Source organism: Zingiber officinale, chromosome 8A, assembly GCF_018446385.1.
Source record: "Zingiber officinale cultivar Zhangliang chromosome 8A, Zo_v1.1, whole genome shotgun sequence".
NCBI classification, from domain to species: Eukaryota; Viridiplantae; Streptophyta; class Magnoliopsida; order Zingiberales; family Zingiberaceae; genus Zingiber; species Zingiber officinale.
This window is the reverse complement of record NC_056000.1, coordinates 124732309-124749410: the sequence shown is the minus strand read 5'-3', so window position 1 is coordinate 124749410 and position 17102 is coordinate 124732309. Positions and strand designations below refer to the sequence as shown.

At 47.1% G+C, this 17102-nt stretch overlaps 1 protein-coding gene and 2 pseudogenes across 1 annotated transcript; 2 read left to right on the top strand and 1 right to left on the bottom strand.

The window, feature by feature from the left end:
* The first annotated feature begins 1453 nt into the window (after positions 1-1453).
* LOC122011216 (proline-rich receptor-like protein kinase PERK10) lies at positions 1454-3946 on the top strand. The gene is made up of 3 exons (XM_042567618.1): positions 1454-1580; positions 3188-3407; positions 3577-3946. Exons 1-3 carry the CDS (start codon positions 1454-1456, stop codon positions 3944-3946), a joined length of 717 nt encoding a protein of 238 aa, XP_042423552.1.
* Positions 3947-13700: 9754 nt separating this feature from the next.
* LOC122013065 lies at positions 13701-13826 on the bottom strand (annotated as a pseudogene).
* Positions 13827-14715: 889 nt separating this feature from the next.
* Positions 14716-15212, top strand: LOC122011215 (annotated as a pseudogene).
* The last annotated feature ends 1890 nt before the right edge of the window (positions 15213-17102 follow it).

The following is a 17102-nucleotide window of genomic DNA, read 5'->3' as shown; positions in this document are numbered from 1 at the left end:
AATGGTCCTACTCAATACACTTTGAGTGTACTAGTGTAATTATATAGTCAAGATAAACTAATACCTAATTACACTACGACCTTCTAATGGTTTGTTCCTTTTCCATTTTGGTCGTGAGCTACTGTTTATAATTTATAAGGTACTGATAACATCATCTTCTGTATGTGACACCATATACTATGTTATCTACAATATAAATTAAATGAACAACTACAAACAAATGTAGACAATTAGACCAAATGTGATTCTTTATTCATAATAAATGTTTACAAAGCTTAGGCTTTCAGTATACACTCCAACAGGCCCCTCTTCCTGCCACTGTCCAGTCCGAGAGTTTTGCCCCTTTATCTGCTGCGCTCCCGATAACTACTCCGGCCTCTACTTCTCGATCTCGGAGGAAAATTCGTAAGAAGTATGCCTTTACTGACTCTTGGCGCCTGCCTTTTTCCACAGAGCCTGGTGTTGCCGAAGGAACTGTAGAAGAGGCTCCTCCCCAGGTTGCCCTGGTTGAATTAGAGGGCGATTTAGCGGCGTCCTGGCGCTCAGGCAATCGAAAGTTTTGGAAGAATCCCCCGATGATGGGGCTAGATCAAGCGGCTTGCCAGATTGTTTCTGTAAGTCTTCTTATCTCAATGCTCCTCTGCTGAAATTTTTTATAATCTTTCTTCCTTTATCTAACACAGGCCTATTCCGTCAATCTGAGTGTCATTCAATACGCCACTCGCTTGCATAAGGAGAATGATGTATTGAAGGTCCGTCTTCAGGAGTTAGAGCTGTCGCTAACTCCTCGTGATCCCCTCAATCCAACCCCTGGGGACTTAGCAAGCTATCTTCGACTGATTGGGGAGTCTGCAGAGTCAGCCCGCAACATTTCCCATGCGACTTTTGACAAAATTAAAACTTTGGAAACGGCTTTGCGGACGAGCGAGTCTAAATTAGCTTCCGAGGCAGAGAGGCGTCGCTCGCTGGTAGCGAAGATGGATGAACAGGACTCTTGATTGACGAGTTTACAGGAAACCAGGGAGGCCCTTCAAAAGACTTTAACTGGTGTCCAGGGTCAACTGGCCTCTAGTTCAGACCGGGAGAAGGCTCTTCACAGCCAGTGGGAGGCCAGCCAAGCGATCATTAGATCAATGCAGGCCGACCTTCTGAAAGCTTAAGAGAATGTTTCTCAGGGTCAACAAGATTTGACTTTGGCCCGGGCTGATGCAGAAAAGGCTAGAGCTGATACGGAGAAGGTCCAGGCAGAGTTGACTGACTACCAGGCGGGAGAAGTGGGTCGTCTACGAGCATACAGGCAAGCATACGTCTCCTCCCCCTTTTCCTGAGGAAGATAGGGGATCTGATGAATTTCATGGTATGCTGCGGCGCGGCTGGAGGGGCTCATCAAATGTTTGAATAGAATCTGCTTCGTGCTGCACCTTCAGAAGATTTCTTAAATACTGGTCGCATAATGGACGAGATTCCAGACGGGGCATTCCCTTCTTTCAAAGATGATGATGACTTGTTTCTCCTCCCCGAGCCACCTACTGATGCTGAACCTAGCCTCCCTGAGCCCCCTGCTGACAATGATCCTGGATGTGGCTCTTAATGCTGAATTTTTAATGTACACCTGAAGCTGTTAAACTTTCACTCGAACTATTTGCTGTGTAATCATGGATTTGCCTTTTCTTTGCACTATTTGTCCTTCCTATGATATTTCATGACCCTTGGTTTTTGATTCTCTTATGATACGTAATGTTAACCCTCTTCTCAGTTGCATTGCATATTACCCAACCAATACGACCCACGATCAAGAGAACATGTGCTTTAGCTGTCCATATCGTCTTATTGGACCCCAACCAGGAATCCCCCTTTTACTTCGATCTATTTTCCTTACTTTCTTCTGTGGACCACTTAACTTAGTCGCTTGCCCGATCTGCGTTTATATCCCGACCTGTTCATCTTGCTCTCCTTTGCTGACAGCCCCGACTCGATTCTATTTTCCAATCTATTCTTTCATCTGTAACCAGGTTAGGATAACTTCAGACCGGGAAATTAATTAACGATTAAGCCCAGACCGGGAATGTGAAGGCATTTTTCTATAAGACAACTGCTGCGTCTTTTCCCGAGATCCGTCTCCTCGTACTTCGCGTTGGTACTTTTCCAAATATACCCTTGGACGTTATTTTCAAGGAAGATTCGTCGGTTCTCTTTGTTCCCGCCAATTATTTTGCTCTGATGGATGATAGTATGACGAAACTGCCCCTCTGCCTGGCGGCTATAAATAATCTCCTCAAGCTTTGCCTCTAGGCTTGGTCCGCCTTCCTCTTCCTTCCACTGGAGTCCAGTATCATTCCCGAACCTTTGCTTTTGCATTGCTAGCTCCCCACTCGGTCCTTTTTTCTTTCCTTCCATTTCTTTTCTCATGGCATCCCCCTCTTTTCTTTCTTCTTTGGCGGCGGTGTATTACCCTAGTTCATCCACTTTAGATGAATTGGATCGGGATGACCTGCGCTATACCTACGGAGTCGGGGATAATGCGCATGTGGTCATTCCTACCGGGATACATCGATTTTTTTATCCTCCCCATGGATATTGCACTTTCTTTAAAGAGCACTTCGTGGTCGGCCTTCGTCTTCCCTTGCACCCCTTCTTTTCGGACGTGTGCCGCCATTTTAAGATTCCTCTAGGACAGTTGACGTCGAATTCTATAAGACTCCTCTGTGGCTTTGTGGTCCTTTGCGACATTTGCGAGTTGTCCTGGTCCGTCCACTTGTTCCATTGCTTTTTCACCCTTCGACAACAGGAAGAAGGCACCTTCCGCTTCCAACCTCGTCTTTGGACTGCTTTTTTCTCGCCCCTGCCGCCTTCTGACCCAAGCTGGAGGCATAAATTTTTCTTCATTCGATTCCCCCAGGAGGTGGAGTGGCCCTTGTGATGGCAATCTTCACTTCCCCCGAGTCCACCGCTGAAGGATTTTCATCTTGATACCTCTTATATAGAGGCTTCCTCTCACCTAGCGGGCTGGCAATTAAACTTAACCCGCTTATTGTCTGAGGAGTTACTGGCCTACTTCCGCCTAAGCTCTCTTACTCCGGATACATCTCATTCCCTGGGTAAGCTTCCCTCTCAGTTTCGTCCCCGCTTCGAAAATATTTTGTTTTTTTTTTCTATGGCCACTGACCCCCTGCTTTATCCTGTGTAGCTGAAGTCTTAACCCGTGCCTCAGAGGTTCAGCCTCTTCCTCTGAGTGACATGGAAATCATGAGGTGGGGTCGGGTCATTTTACAAAGAAGAGCACTCCCCTACTCATTTTCGACTTCAATCGGTGGGGCTTCCCCGGCCAATACTCCCCCCGACCTGCTCAACGAGGGTGTTCTGGTGTCCGACCCGCCCCCTTGGCTCGCCCTACTCGCCCCCGGACTGTGCGTCCACCCCGACCGACCACCCCTATTTGCCCCAAGCCCCGCGTACAACCCGGCCTATTACCCCAACACCTCTCCAATCGGTTAATCCTCCCCGAGCCACTTATATACCTGGTTTGGGCCTAGGTCGAAGATCAGGCAATGTTCCCTACGCTAGCCCTGCTTTTAGGGAGGTGTCTCAGGCAGCTCGCCAAGCCCGTGCTACTAATGATCGCTTGAGCCAGGATGCCCCTTCTGCTTCTAGACGTAGGGCTCAGCTACATTCTGATGATTCTGATTCGGATGATCAGCCATTGGCTCAGAGACGTCGACGCCGAGCCCCTCGTCCTGTGTCAGACTCAGACCCGTCCTCTATCCCTTCTCCTCCTCCTCCGGTTGCAGCTGCCTCTCTTCCACCTCCTATTGTGACTCCGCCTCCTGTCCCGAGCCAGGCAGATGTTTCGCCGAATCCCACCGCAATTCCAGTTGAGCCTCCCACTGCTCAACCTTCTCCTCCAGCTCAACTTCCTACGCAACCTTCTACGTCACCGCAGCACTAGAGCACCGAGGTCGATCCCTCTCGTCGCTCTCCGCCAGCTACCTCGCCTCCAGAGTCATCTCCTGTGCCTCCATCAGCTCCTTCTGGGTGAACTGCTGAGCCTTCTAACTCCGCCGCAGGGCCTTCACAACCGCCTCCACCTGTCCCTCTTTATTATCGTACCACTGCTCCTTCAGAGGCTGGACTACAGTGAAGGCGTGACGTTCCCACCAGCTCCTTGACCATGAAAGGTCGTCTAGCTACTGTGTGGGAAGAAAGCAGGCGTCAGATGGAACTTTTGCCGCCCCTTGCCCAGATGGATAGATTTTCTGAGCTATACATCAAGGTCAGCTTCCATGATGGCTTGCTGTCCCTATTATCTTCCCCATTCTTATCAGATGTTTCTTCTATGTCCCAGGCCTGTGCAGAATCCTTGATGATAAATCAATCCTTTCACGCATCCCATCATCAAAATAAGATGCTGCAAGACAAGGTAGCTGAGCTGGAACTTCAACTGAGCAACTCGGCGCAGGCTAGTCACGCCCTGAGGGCTGAAATAAAAGCTCTAACAAAAAAGAAGAATAGTCTTGAAGTATCCTTGACTATATCTGACCAAAAGCTTAAGGACCTCAGGGAAGAGAAGAGCCAAGTTGAAGTTATGCACTAGCAATGCATGGATCAGTAAACTTTGGAGCATCAGCGAGTTATGGATCAATTAACTCAAAAACTGTGTGCTGCCTAGACTTTAGCGCAGGAGCAAGACAAGAAGTTGAAATCCCATGAGGCCCAATTGACCTCCTAAGCAGCAGAACTGGCAGCCACCCGAAATGAACTGACTCAGGCTAGGGCTACTGCAGAAGGAGTATCAACAACTCTGACCCTTTATAAAGAGGGAGAGAATGATCGCTGTCAACAGAGCCGCGCTCTGTACCTGGGTTCTCCAGAATTCTATACTCAAGCAGGGCAGTGCTTCTCCACTTCTGTTATTTATGGTGCGACCGGGGCTCTACGTCAATTTTATGAACAAGACTATTTGAAATCAGCCCCTCCTCCTAAATTTTTAGATCATGACCATATCCTTAAAGAGATCCCAGATGAAATTTTTGCTCCCTTCAAATGATCTTTCTTGGCTACTTGTACATAATGACTTGACAATTTCTTGTAAAGTATTTTGTTATTTTTCCACTTTCCCTCTAAGGCTTGCATTTACTAAAATTGCTTAGTTTTTCCACAAAAAGTATTAGGACATACAATTTCCGCTTTCACATCTTCTTCTATTCTTTCCGATCCGCTTTTCCCCGGTCTGCTACCCTGGTTTGTCGGGTAAGTGACAGCTCGGCTTACCGCCCGGCTTACTCTTCTTGGCGTGCTCCTTTAAGCTCGATAAGATCGCAAGTAATTAGCACTCCAGGGTTGGTCTAGCTTCTTGCCTCGTTCATCTTGTAAGTAATAGGCTCCGGACGCTAACTTTTTAATGACTTTGTAAGGCCCGTCCCACTTAAGTCCTAGCTTGGTCACGTCCCCCACGGGCTTGAATTGCTTCCAAACCAGATCTCCCTCCCCGAAGAATCGGGGAATCACTCTTCTGTTATAATTTTACCTCATTCTTTGTCGATAGGCCTCCAGCCTAGCCGCCGTTCTGTCCCGGGTTTCGCTAATAAGATCTAGCTCAGCCAACCGCCGTTCTGTGTTTTCTTCATCATATAATGTCCTCCTGACCGATGGCACTCCGATTTCTATGGGTACGACTGCTTCATTTCCATAAACCAGGTGGAATGGTGTTAGACCTGTACTTTCCCGAGGTGTTGTACGATAGACCCACAGAATGCTTGACAGCTCTTCCACCCAATTGCCTCCCACATGATCCAGCTTAACCTTCAGACCTCGTACTATTTCTCTGTTAACTACCTCGGTCTGACCATTGCTTTGTGGATATGCTACTGAAGTGAAGGCTTACATTATGCCAAACTCCTTGCACCAAGCCTGGATTCTTTGTCCTTGAAATTGCCTTCCATTATCTGACATCAATGAGGAATACCAAATCTGCAAAGAGTGTTCCTCTATAGAAATTGAATGACGGCGTCTTCTGTGATCCGGGCCAAGGCTTCTGCTTCTACCCACTTAGAAAAATAATCCACTGCCACCAATAAGAAATATCTTTGACCTGGTGTCATGGGAAATGGTCTCACAATATCCATGCCCCATTGATCAAATAGACATGAGACTATGGACGTTTTCAACAGAGTCGTAGGACGGTGTGTTAAGTTTTGATGTTTCTGGCAGGATAGACAGGTATTTACCAATTTGTGAGCATCTCTTTATAAGGTAGGCCAAAAATATCCCGCCAGGAGTACTTTGCGAGATAGAGTCCGTCCGCCTACATGACTGCCACAACATCCCAGATGTATTTCTCGTAAGGCCTAGTCAGCCTCCTCTACACCCAAGAATTTGAGTAAGGGTCTAGAGAAGGACCTCTTGTAGAGTTGATCTCCGATCATGACATATGCATGAACTTGCTTCCTGATCAGCCGTGACTCTTCTAGATCGGTCGGTAAGATACCTTGCCTGAGATAGTTGATCATGGGTGCCCGCCAATCAATAGTTGCTTCTCTATTATTTTGCAAATCTATCTGAGCGATCAGAAAAGTTTACGCCGTTGACCGGTCCAACACCCAAGTGGTTAAGGAACTGACCATCTTTGCTAGCTCATCTGCCCTTTCATTTTCCGACCTGGGTATCTTGGTTACAGTGACCTCTGTGAATTCCTCCTTCATCTTCTCATAGGATTCCCGATACACTTGTAATTTATCACAATTTATCATAAAGTTGTCTGTCACTTGCTGAGTTACTAGCTGTGAATCTGAATAAATGATTACCCGGGCTGCCCCTACGTGCCGGGCTGCTTGCAGTCCTACCAACAAAGCCTCGTATTCTGCTTCATTGTTCGTGGCTCAGAAATTCAATCGAACTGCCAATTGGAGTATATCTCCTTGGGGAGATATTACCAAGACTCCAACCCCGCTTCCCTAGTGATTAGCCGATCCATCCACATAGACCTTCCAGGTTTCTTCAGAGTTGGTCTGATGAATTTCTGTTAAGAAATCTGCTAAGGCCTACGCCTTAATGGCGGTGTGCGGCTGATACTGTATGTCATATTCTCCCAACTCCGTTACCCACTTGATAAGCCGGCCCGCAATTTCTACATTAGTTAGCGCTCTTCCCATGGTGCTATTGGTCAAAACCGTGATAGGATGCGATAAGAAATAGGGTCAAAACCGTCCTGCCAACAAAGCCTCGTATTCTGCTTCATTGTTCGTGGCTCAGAAATTCAATCGAACTGCCAATTGGAGTATATCTCCTTGGGGAGATATTACCAAGACCCCAACCCCGCTTCCCTGGTGATTAGCCGATCCATCCACATAGACCTTCCAGGTTTCTTCAGAGTTGGTCTGATGAATTTCTGTTAAGAAATCTGCTAAGGCCTGCGCCTTAATGGCGGTGTGCGGCTGATACCGTATGTCATATTCTCCCAACTCCTTTACCCACTTGATAAGCCGGCCCGCAACTTCTACATTAGTTAGCGCTCTTCCCATGGTGCTATTGGACAAAACCGTGATAGGATGGGATAAGAAATAGGGTCTTAACCGCCGAGCCATAAGGACCAATCCATAAACTAACTTCTCCAGGGTCGTGTACTGAGCCTCGACCCATTTTAATAGATGACTGAAGAAATACACTGGTCGTTGTACATTGTCATGTTCCTTAACAAGCACAGCCCCTACGGCCTCGGGGGTGGCCGATAAGTAGACCCATAAGGGTTCCCCAGCAACTGGCTTAAATAAAGATGGCAAAGCCTCCAAGTACTTCTTCAGCTCAAAAGCTCGAGTACAGTCTTCATCCCATTGGAATTTGGAGGCATTTCTGAGCACCTTAAAGAAAGGAGCGGCCCGGTCTGCAGACCTGGAAATGAATCTTGACAGGGTTTGAACTTTTTCTGGATTGACTTCTATCCCTCGTTCAGTCACCAGGTAACCCAAGAATTTTCCTCCCTTAGCTCTAAACAGGCACTTCAAGGGGTTCAACTTCAACCCATATTGTCAGAGAGTCCTGCATGTTTCTTCGACATCCTTGACCAGATCTGCGGCTAACGGGGACTTGATGAGTATGCCATCCACATAAACTTCCACATTGCGCCCGATCTGCTCCTGGAAGATTTTGTCCATCATTCTTTGATATGTGGCTCCGGCGTTCCTGAGACCAAAGGGCATGATAGTATAGCAGAAAGTACCGTCAACCGTGATGAAGCTAACCTTTTCTTGGTCTTCCACCGCTAAAGGTATCTGATGATACCCTTGGTATGCATCCAACATGCAGATCCTTTCGCAGCCAGCCGTGGAATCAACCATTTGATCGATCCGGGGCAGAGGATAGCAATCTTTGGGACTGGTTCGGTTGAGGTCTCGGAAGTCTATACACACCCTCCACTTATTGTTGGGCTTCTTTACTAGAACCACGTTAGAGAGCCAAGACGAGAACTATACTTCTCTAACGTGACCCGCCTTCCTGAACTGGTCCACTTCAGCCCTGATTATTTTATTCTGGTTAGCCGAGAAGTTTCTTTTCTTTTACTTGACAGGTCGAGAATCTGGCAGTAGATGTAACTTATGCTCAGCTACCTCTGGCCTAACCCCAAGTAACTCCTCCGTAGACCAGGCGAAGACGTCCCGGTTACGAATCAAGCATTGCATTAATTCTTCCTTGAGGGGAGAAGGAAGGTCGCTTGCCACTCGGGTTAGACTTTTGGGTCGCTCAGCATATAGTTGTACCTCTTCCCAGGGAATAGGCTCTTCAGCCATAGGTGAAGGCTCTTCCTGAACAGCATGGATACCTCCGTCTTGCATCCTTTGATTTTTCCGAGCTTCCACCCGGACCATATCAATATAGCACCGGCGAGAGACCCTTTGCTAGCCTTTAACCTCCCCGACTTGCTCGCCAACAAGAAACTTAATTTTCTAGTGGAAGGTCAAAACAGCGGCCCTAAATTCATGCAGGGCGGGCCTTCCCAAAATCACATTATAAGAAGAAGGGGAGTCCACTACTATGAAAGTTCTCCTCCGTGTGCACACCAAAGGCTCGGTGCCCAGAGATATGGCCAGCTTAATCTGACCCATAGGCTTCACTTCATTGCCTGTAAATCCGTATAGAGATGTGGCCACCGGTTGGAGTTCAGTAGCATCAATCTGCATCTCCTCAAATGCAGTTCTGAATAGAATATTAACCGAGCTCCCCGTGTCAATGAAAACTTGAGTCACTCGGCTATTGGTGATGATAGCTTTGATGATAAGGGCAACATCATGAGGCAACTCTAGGCCCTCCAGGTCTGCTAGCCCGAAGCTAATAACAGGGCCGACAGCTTGCTCTTGACTGCATCCTACGACATGAACCTCCAAGTGACGGACATGAGACTTGCGTGCTCTCCCTGAATCTCCGTCAGTTGGCCCACCAGAGATCATGCCAATCTCTTTGACGGCCGCATTGCCTCTGTTCTCTGCTTCACGCGATCCCTCTGGCTCTTTCCCCCGACCAGGTTGATGAGCACTAGGTCCTGCTAGGTCGGGACAAGATTGCCCGGCCTGTCCAGTCACGCCCCTTTGTTCCTCCATCATCTTAATCAATTGAGAGGCTAGCTCAGGCGGCGATAAACCCATCTTGGCAGCCCGCTTGGAATCTCGAGCGAACTGGAAACAATGATTAGTATCATGCGTACGTGACCGATGATAAGTACAATACCGATCATTCCATGGTCCTGGTCAGGGAGCATGCACAGCTGCAACTCGGGGTGCGGGTCTGACTTCCGGCTCGGGCTGGAAAGTAGGTCTAGCTTCCCGAGTGTGCAGCAGGGGTTGAGGAGGTGGTTGAGGCATTCTTCTTTTCTTCTTGTTGGTAGGTGGGGGTGGTCTTTCAGCTTTCCTCCTAGCTGCTTGCGCTTCTTCCACTTTGATGTAGGAGGCAGCTTTTTCCACCATCTCATCAAAATTTCGAGCAGGATTTTTGATGAGATCTCTGAAGAATTCTCCTTCTCTCAATCCATGAGAGAAGGAGCTCATCAGAATCTCTGAAGTGGCAGTGGGGACATCCTGAGCCACTTGATTAAAGCTGTTAATATAACTTCTCAAGGGCTCAGTCGGCCCTTGCTTCAGAGCAAAGAGACAATGGTCTGTCTTTTGATACTTCTTACTACTAGCAAATCGATGCAGGAAGGCCGTCTTGAAGTCTAAGAAGCAAGTGATGGATCCTTGAGGTAGCCCATCAAACCGTTTTAAAGCCGAGCCAGCTAAAGTATTCAAGAAAACTCGACATTTGACAGCATCACTGTATTGATGTAGCAGGGTTGCATTTTTAAATTTGCGCAGATGTTCTTTAGGGTCTTTGCTCCCGTCATACTCCCCGATCGATGGTGCTCTATAGTCTTTGGGCAGTCTTTCATTCAAGATCCTGGCCGAGAATGGTACTCTTTCGTCTGGATCTTCCGGGAATACCTCTGGTACGATAAGGGTTTTCCCTTTCTTCGAGTCTCGTGGCAAGGAACTCTCAGCCATGGAGGCCTGAGGTTGCTCTTTCTTGAGGCTAGGGCCCTGGGGTTCCGGCTGGTAATACCCCACACCAGGCTCACGATAAGGAGCTTGAGGAAAGGTTTCAGGTTGTTTTCTCTTAAAACCTCAATCTGAGACAGGGAGGGGCTCTTTGGAAGCTTCGACAGGCGCTTGTCGTGGTCGCGAAACAGTTGTTTGCTTCTCGGAGGCTGCTCGTCGCTTGGCCTCCTTGAAAAGTTCATATTCTCCGGCGGTCATGGTGACATGGATACGGCCAGACTCCTCCATCTTCACGTTCTGGAACAGGTTGTTGTGTTCCCACAGACGGCGCCAAATTTGATCCCGTCCGGAAGCTGAGTCGGATGAAAGCGGGCCTTGTTGTGCGGAAAGTTGATAGAAAGTCGCTGAAGAGTTGAATCTAGTGGGTACCCCCTGGAAAGGTTCGCACGGGTGGCCGACGGTGAGAGATGACCAGGACGATGACACTGTCGCTCTGCGCACACTCAGACGAGTCCTCCAGTCGTTAGAGACCAGAAACCAGGGAAAAAGTCCCCGGGTCAGGCCCTCTGACGTTCAAGTCAGGTACTTTTTCCCCAGAAATCACAGAGAAAGGACAGAAAGTAAATACTAGTGAGAAATGACGAGTGAGCGTACCTGCGTAAGGGACAAAGCCTCCCTTTTTATACTACAACGGAAGTTTCTGGTTCTGACGGGTGTCAGGGAATGTCGGCTGTCAGGCTTTGTCTGGAGGTGGATGACAGGTGTCACCTTTTCATAGGCTAACGAGGGAATTAAAAGGAGTAATGAGCCCTAACCGTAAGAATATTCCCTAACATGCTGATTATTTTTCTGACATTCTCTGACAAGCGGTTACGATTCCTTGGCTTGCTTGTCTTGTAGCGTCTGGACGATGAGTTTGTATTTCGAGATCTGTACTCCGACCTGCCTCTATCTGCTGTTATACCTGGCTAGCACTTCCTGACCTGCATGCTAGGTCTGTGCCCCGACCTGCCTGTATTCCTGTTGTCCTTGGCTTATACGCTCCTACTTGCTCGCCAGGTCTGTATCCCGACCTGCTTCTATCTGTTATTATCCATGGCTTGTGCATCCCGACCTGCAGGTCTATGTCCAGACCTGTTTGTAGACCCGTAATCCTCGGCTTGTACGTTCCGACCTGCTCGCTAGGTCTGTGTCCAGACCTGCTTGTATACCCGTAATCCTTGGCTTGTACGTTTCGACCTGCTCGCCAGGTCTGTGTCCCGACCTGCTTCTATATGTTATTATCCATGGCTTGTGCGTCCCGACCTGCTCGCCAGGTCTATGTCCAGACCTGCTCGTATACCCGTAATCCTCGGCTTGTACGTTCCGACCTGCTCGCCAGGTCTGTGTCCCGACCTGCTTTTATCTATTATTATCCATGGCTTGCGCGTCCCGACCTGCTCGCCAGGTCTATGTCCACACCTGCTCGTATACCCGTAATCCTCGGCTTGTACGTTCTGACCTGCTCGCCAGGTCTGTGTCCTGACCTGCTTCTATCTGTTATTATCCATGGCTTGTGCATCCCGATCTGCTCGCCAGGTCTATGTCCGGACCTGCTTGTATACCCGTAATCCTCGGCTTGTACGTTCCGACCTGCTCGCCAGGTCTGTGTCCAGACCTGCTTGTATACCCGTAATCCTCGGCTTGTACGTTCGACCTGCTCGCCAGGTCTGTGTCCCGACCTGCTTCTATCTGTTATTATCCATGGCTTGTGCATCCCGACCTGCTCGCCAGGTCTATGTCCAGACCTGCTCGTATACCCGTAATCCTCGGCTTGTACGTTTCGACCTACTCGCCAGGTCTGTGTCCCGACCTACTTCTATCTGTTATTATCAATGGCTTGTGCGTCCCGACCTGCTCGCCTGGTCTATGTCCAGACCTGCTCGTATACCCGTAATCCTCGGCTCATACGTTCCGACCTGCTCGCTAGGTCTATGTACAGACCTGCTTCTATCTGTTATTATCCATGGTTTGTGCGTCCCGACCTGCTCGCCAGGTCTATATCCAGACCTGCTCGTATACCCGTAATCCTCGGCTTGTACGTTCCGACCTGCTCGCCAGGTCTGTGTCCAGACCTGCCTCTGTCGACTGCTTTCAAGGGTTGACACTTTCCAACCTGGGTCGTGGGCTCGGTCCTTGACCGCTATCAAGGCTGGTTCTTGTCCGATTTATGATCCCTTCTTCTGACCACTACGTCAGCTGAAACTTTGACCCTGGCCACGTAAGCTTGACTTTTGACCTCCCCGCTCCCCACGTCAACTTGACTGCTGACCGGCCACGGAGGCTTGACTTCTGACCTTCCTGACCTCCAGGTCATCTTGACTTCTGACCCTCTTGTTGTATTGACTCATAACCACATCATCATACCGACCCCACAAAACATGCACCGTATCAGTGTTAATTGTATTCTCCACACGAATCTCGAAGTATTGCTAAGAAAAGGACTGGTCCTTCGACGTTATGATATTCTTTCTAGAAATGGGCCTACCATCTCTTTGATTTGCATAGTAGAAGTTCTCTCTAAAAGATTGTATAGGAAATATTCTTTTATTTCTTTGACAACTATCGCACAAAACGTCAAAAGGGGATATTAAGTTGTTGGGTTGATCAACCCCTAATATGCCTTGTTAGTCGGCCGACTAAGTCCCCTTGGTAGCCTGATCGGCTCTTGTTCGTAGGAGCAATTGGGACGGATACAAGATGGATGTCACTCTAAAGGACCCGGTCTAAACCTATCCTCCATACTTAGATAAAGAGCTCCGTTCGATTGGGTGGTGTGTCTAGCATGTCCGATCGGACCTTCATTCCGATCTACCAGAGCACTCGGTAGGGACCTTTGACTTAGCTTCGGATAGCACTAATATGGCTCGCAACTTCATCGACTTTGAGGGATTCGGGATCCGACCGGACCAATGGTCCGATCGGCTAGGCCGCTCGAGTGAGACAAGCAACCGTGTTAGCTCCGAGTGTTGACTCCTTTTTTATCTTGATTTCCACATCATTTGACCTCCTTGACTTCGACCCGACTTAGGGTGCTCCATCTTATTCATCGTATCATTAGTCATCGCGCACACGCGTTGTATGTGCTATTATAATACATGAATATGTGTAAATTAGTACCCCAGGCCGATAAATTGAACCTGGAAAGGGTACGTTAGACTCATGTAGTAGTGCAACGCTCAAGAATCTTAGCAGCAAACTACTATAATAGACTCTTCCTTATAAAACAGATACTACACTTGATCTTAGCTAAAAGGCCGAGAACGATATGCTTTCTAATATCACCTACCTAAGGAATTTATACAAGTTTCTCTGCTTATCGTGTTGTCAATTTTAAAATATGAGATTAAAGAGAATCATGATAATATATATTTTATATATATAAAAGGATATTAACTTAATTTTATTTTAAATTTCACTAAAATTAATTAGTAAAGTGTCTATATTTTTCATAAAATAGTAAGATAGTAAGATGATATAACTCTTCTTATGAACTTGTCTCCTATTTAAATAAGCATGATAATAATTATAAAATCATAATTTAATCTGAGTTAAAAATTATGATTTTTTAAAATTTAGAATTTAATAGTGGTGTAACTATGAAATTCATAGTAGTTATTACAACCATATAATAACTAGGGATTCGTTGTATCGATTTAGATAAGAAAAAACAGAGATAATAATAAAAATAAACTCCTATGCACCGTGGAGGGTAGTTAGATAATTATCATTCATTTTACTTTGCCCATTAAAATTTATCTGGTATTATAATTGCAATTTTGTAATTCCATATATTTGAATGGCCAAACGTGTTAAAAACGCAAACGCAATCTCAGCCGCCTCCCGTCCGAATTATAAATTGCGGTGGTTCGCCTCAGGACGTAGCACAGACGATGGACACATGATATCTCTGACGTAATGATTAGGGGTCGATTCTCAGGAACTGACGACCTGGGATTTACCCCGCCATGCGCCTATAGTCTGTGTACCTGCATGAACCTCCCTCCATATCCGTGGGGCCGACACTAGGGGGACAGGTAAGGTAGCGGATTTACTTTTTTTTTTTTAATTTATAAATTGCGGTGGTTCATGTTCTTCCATTTCGATCAATCGATCGAAATCGAGTAAAAATCAAGAAAAAAGAGGGTAAACATTGGAAATGGGGCGGCACTCAAGATCGTTGATCGTTCTCGTGCCGTTTCCGGCTCAAGGCCACGTCTCCCCCATGCTCCACCTCACCATGCACGTGGCTTCGCGGCCACACTGGACACGTCAGACTTCATCCACCGCCGCCTCGACATCCGTGCCGATGGAAGTTGCCGGCTGGTCTCAATCCCTAGCGGCCTCGACCCGGCAGATGGAGAAGCCATGTCGAACTTCACCGCCATCGAGCGAGCGATGGAGGGCTACATGCCGGCGCAACTGGAGCGGCTACTGCAAGCGGAGGCGGCGGAGGTGACGTGCGTGGTGGTCGGGTTGGTGGCCTCGTGGCCGATCCCGGTCGCAAAACGCTACGGCGTGCCCGTGGCGGGGTTCTGGCCAGAGATGCTCGCTACATTCCGAATCATCGCCGCAGCTGATTCACAGGGGTTTATCTCTGAAAACGGCATTAGTTGTTCTTTTGCGTGTCGATTGAATCAAACAAAAATACCTTAAGTTGATCTCTGATACGGTGCATAGAGATGGAGTCCGATAAAATCAAACAATTAAAAGTCAATGGGGTGTGGCAGTCAAGGGCAGTCAATAGTCAAGGGGGCATAACATTCAAAAGTTAAGAAAGATGTGATAGTCAATAGTAAGGAGAAAGAGAGAGTTAAACCGCTTCACGTCATCAGCCGCATAATTCCTAGTCGGGCACAGACAAGGCAAGTACCCAGATCTGAGACATAAGATGGAGCTCGTACTAGTTCCTGGCCTACTCTCAACTGATCGGACTTCCCTAGCTCGGGTCATGTAGCCAGACCTGGTACTTTTATTAAGACAACTCCCAAACAGCCTTTTAGCGATCAAGGCGTGAAAGATGGGCCCCTCACCATAGCTCGCCCTCCTCATCAAGACTCAAGCCGGGTAGAACATTTGAACGGTCATCCTGAGCTGTCTGTAGCTAAACCCGGGCGAGACGGAAAGTGCTAAGCGACAACAATAACAGGGAATCATAACCTCCTGTCAGAGAATAACTGACATACGTCAGGGAATATTCCAGTGGTCTGCTACCACCTGCGAATGGAACCTTCCTTCCACCAATAGGAGGCCACCGTACATCCTCTCTCACCCGACAGACCCTGACACCCGACATTCTATGACAGCATGCAGGCTCTGAAGGTACGCAGCGTTATATAAAAAGGGAGGCCCTCTTCCTTAGCCAAGTACGCGCACATACGCATTCGTGTTCATGTTAACAATTCGAGCCGCAAAAATCGCTTTTTGCATTGCGGAAACCCCGAAACTAGCCACGGATCCGTGCGAAGATATATTTAAAATTAAATCATGTACATGTTTCTACACTTAGATCTACATGAAAAGAGAGTATATCTTTGTAGCGAAGCTCTTCGCTTATCCTCCTCGTCCAAGAGTTGTCAGATCTCGTAGGGTGTCAAGTGTACACCCCTCTATATGTATCCACACGGACAAAAGGTGGAGAAAAACCACTTAGAGTGTGCTAGCACTCTTGGTGGTCACGGCAATGGAGGAAGAGAGGGAGAAGAGAGTGTAGAGAGGAAGAAGATGATGGATTGAATGAGCACACAATTACATAACCCCCCCCCCCCCTCTATCAAGTGGCCGACCACTTATTGTTTTAAACCTCCATGTAATACCAAGAGTCATGTCTCTTGGTCTTCCTTATGAGGTGGCACACAATGATGTGGCCTTGATGATGTGGAACACCATCATTAGCCGGCCCATGCCAAGTCATAAATGAGGTGGCATTTGGTCAAGTCAAACTTGACCCTTCATCTTCCTTCTTAACTCAAGTCAAACTTGACTCATTTATCTCCCATAGTTGATCAAATCTAACCATTGATTCAAGTCAATTTGATTTAATAAATCTCTATTCATTGAATTAAATTAATTCAATGAGTCATAATCTAAATTAGACTCATTCAACACATGAATCAAATTGAGTCCAACACAATTAGTCTAATTTGGATTATTCTTAATCCAATTTGGTTCATCATATGAACCTAATCCTCTTGATCCATCATATGAACCTATTCTCCATTTAATTGCCCTTTGTGTGTGACCCTATAGGTTCTTGTAATGTTGGCAATGCTCCTAAACCTATTTAGAAGCATAAGTAATGAGCGGTATCTAGCAACACATCATTACTACCCAAGTTACAAGAATGTTGAAATCCAATATCACCTTTGTAACTATTAATTGTGACTCTCACAATATGTGGCAATGTCCTTCTATCCTTAACATTTAAATTGATCAAATGAGTTATAGACTATGTCATCCTCTAATCAATTTATATCTTGAACTCCAAGTAGACTCACTCTAAACAAATGAGCTCAATATCTCATATTGACTCATTTGGACATGGGA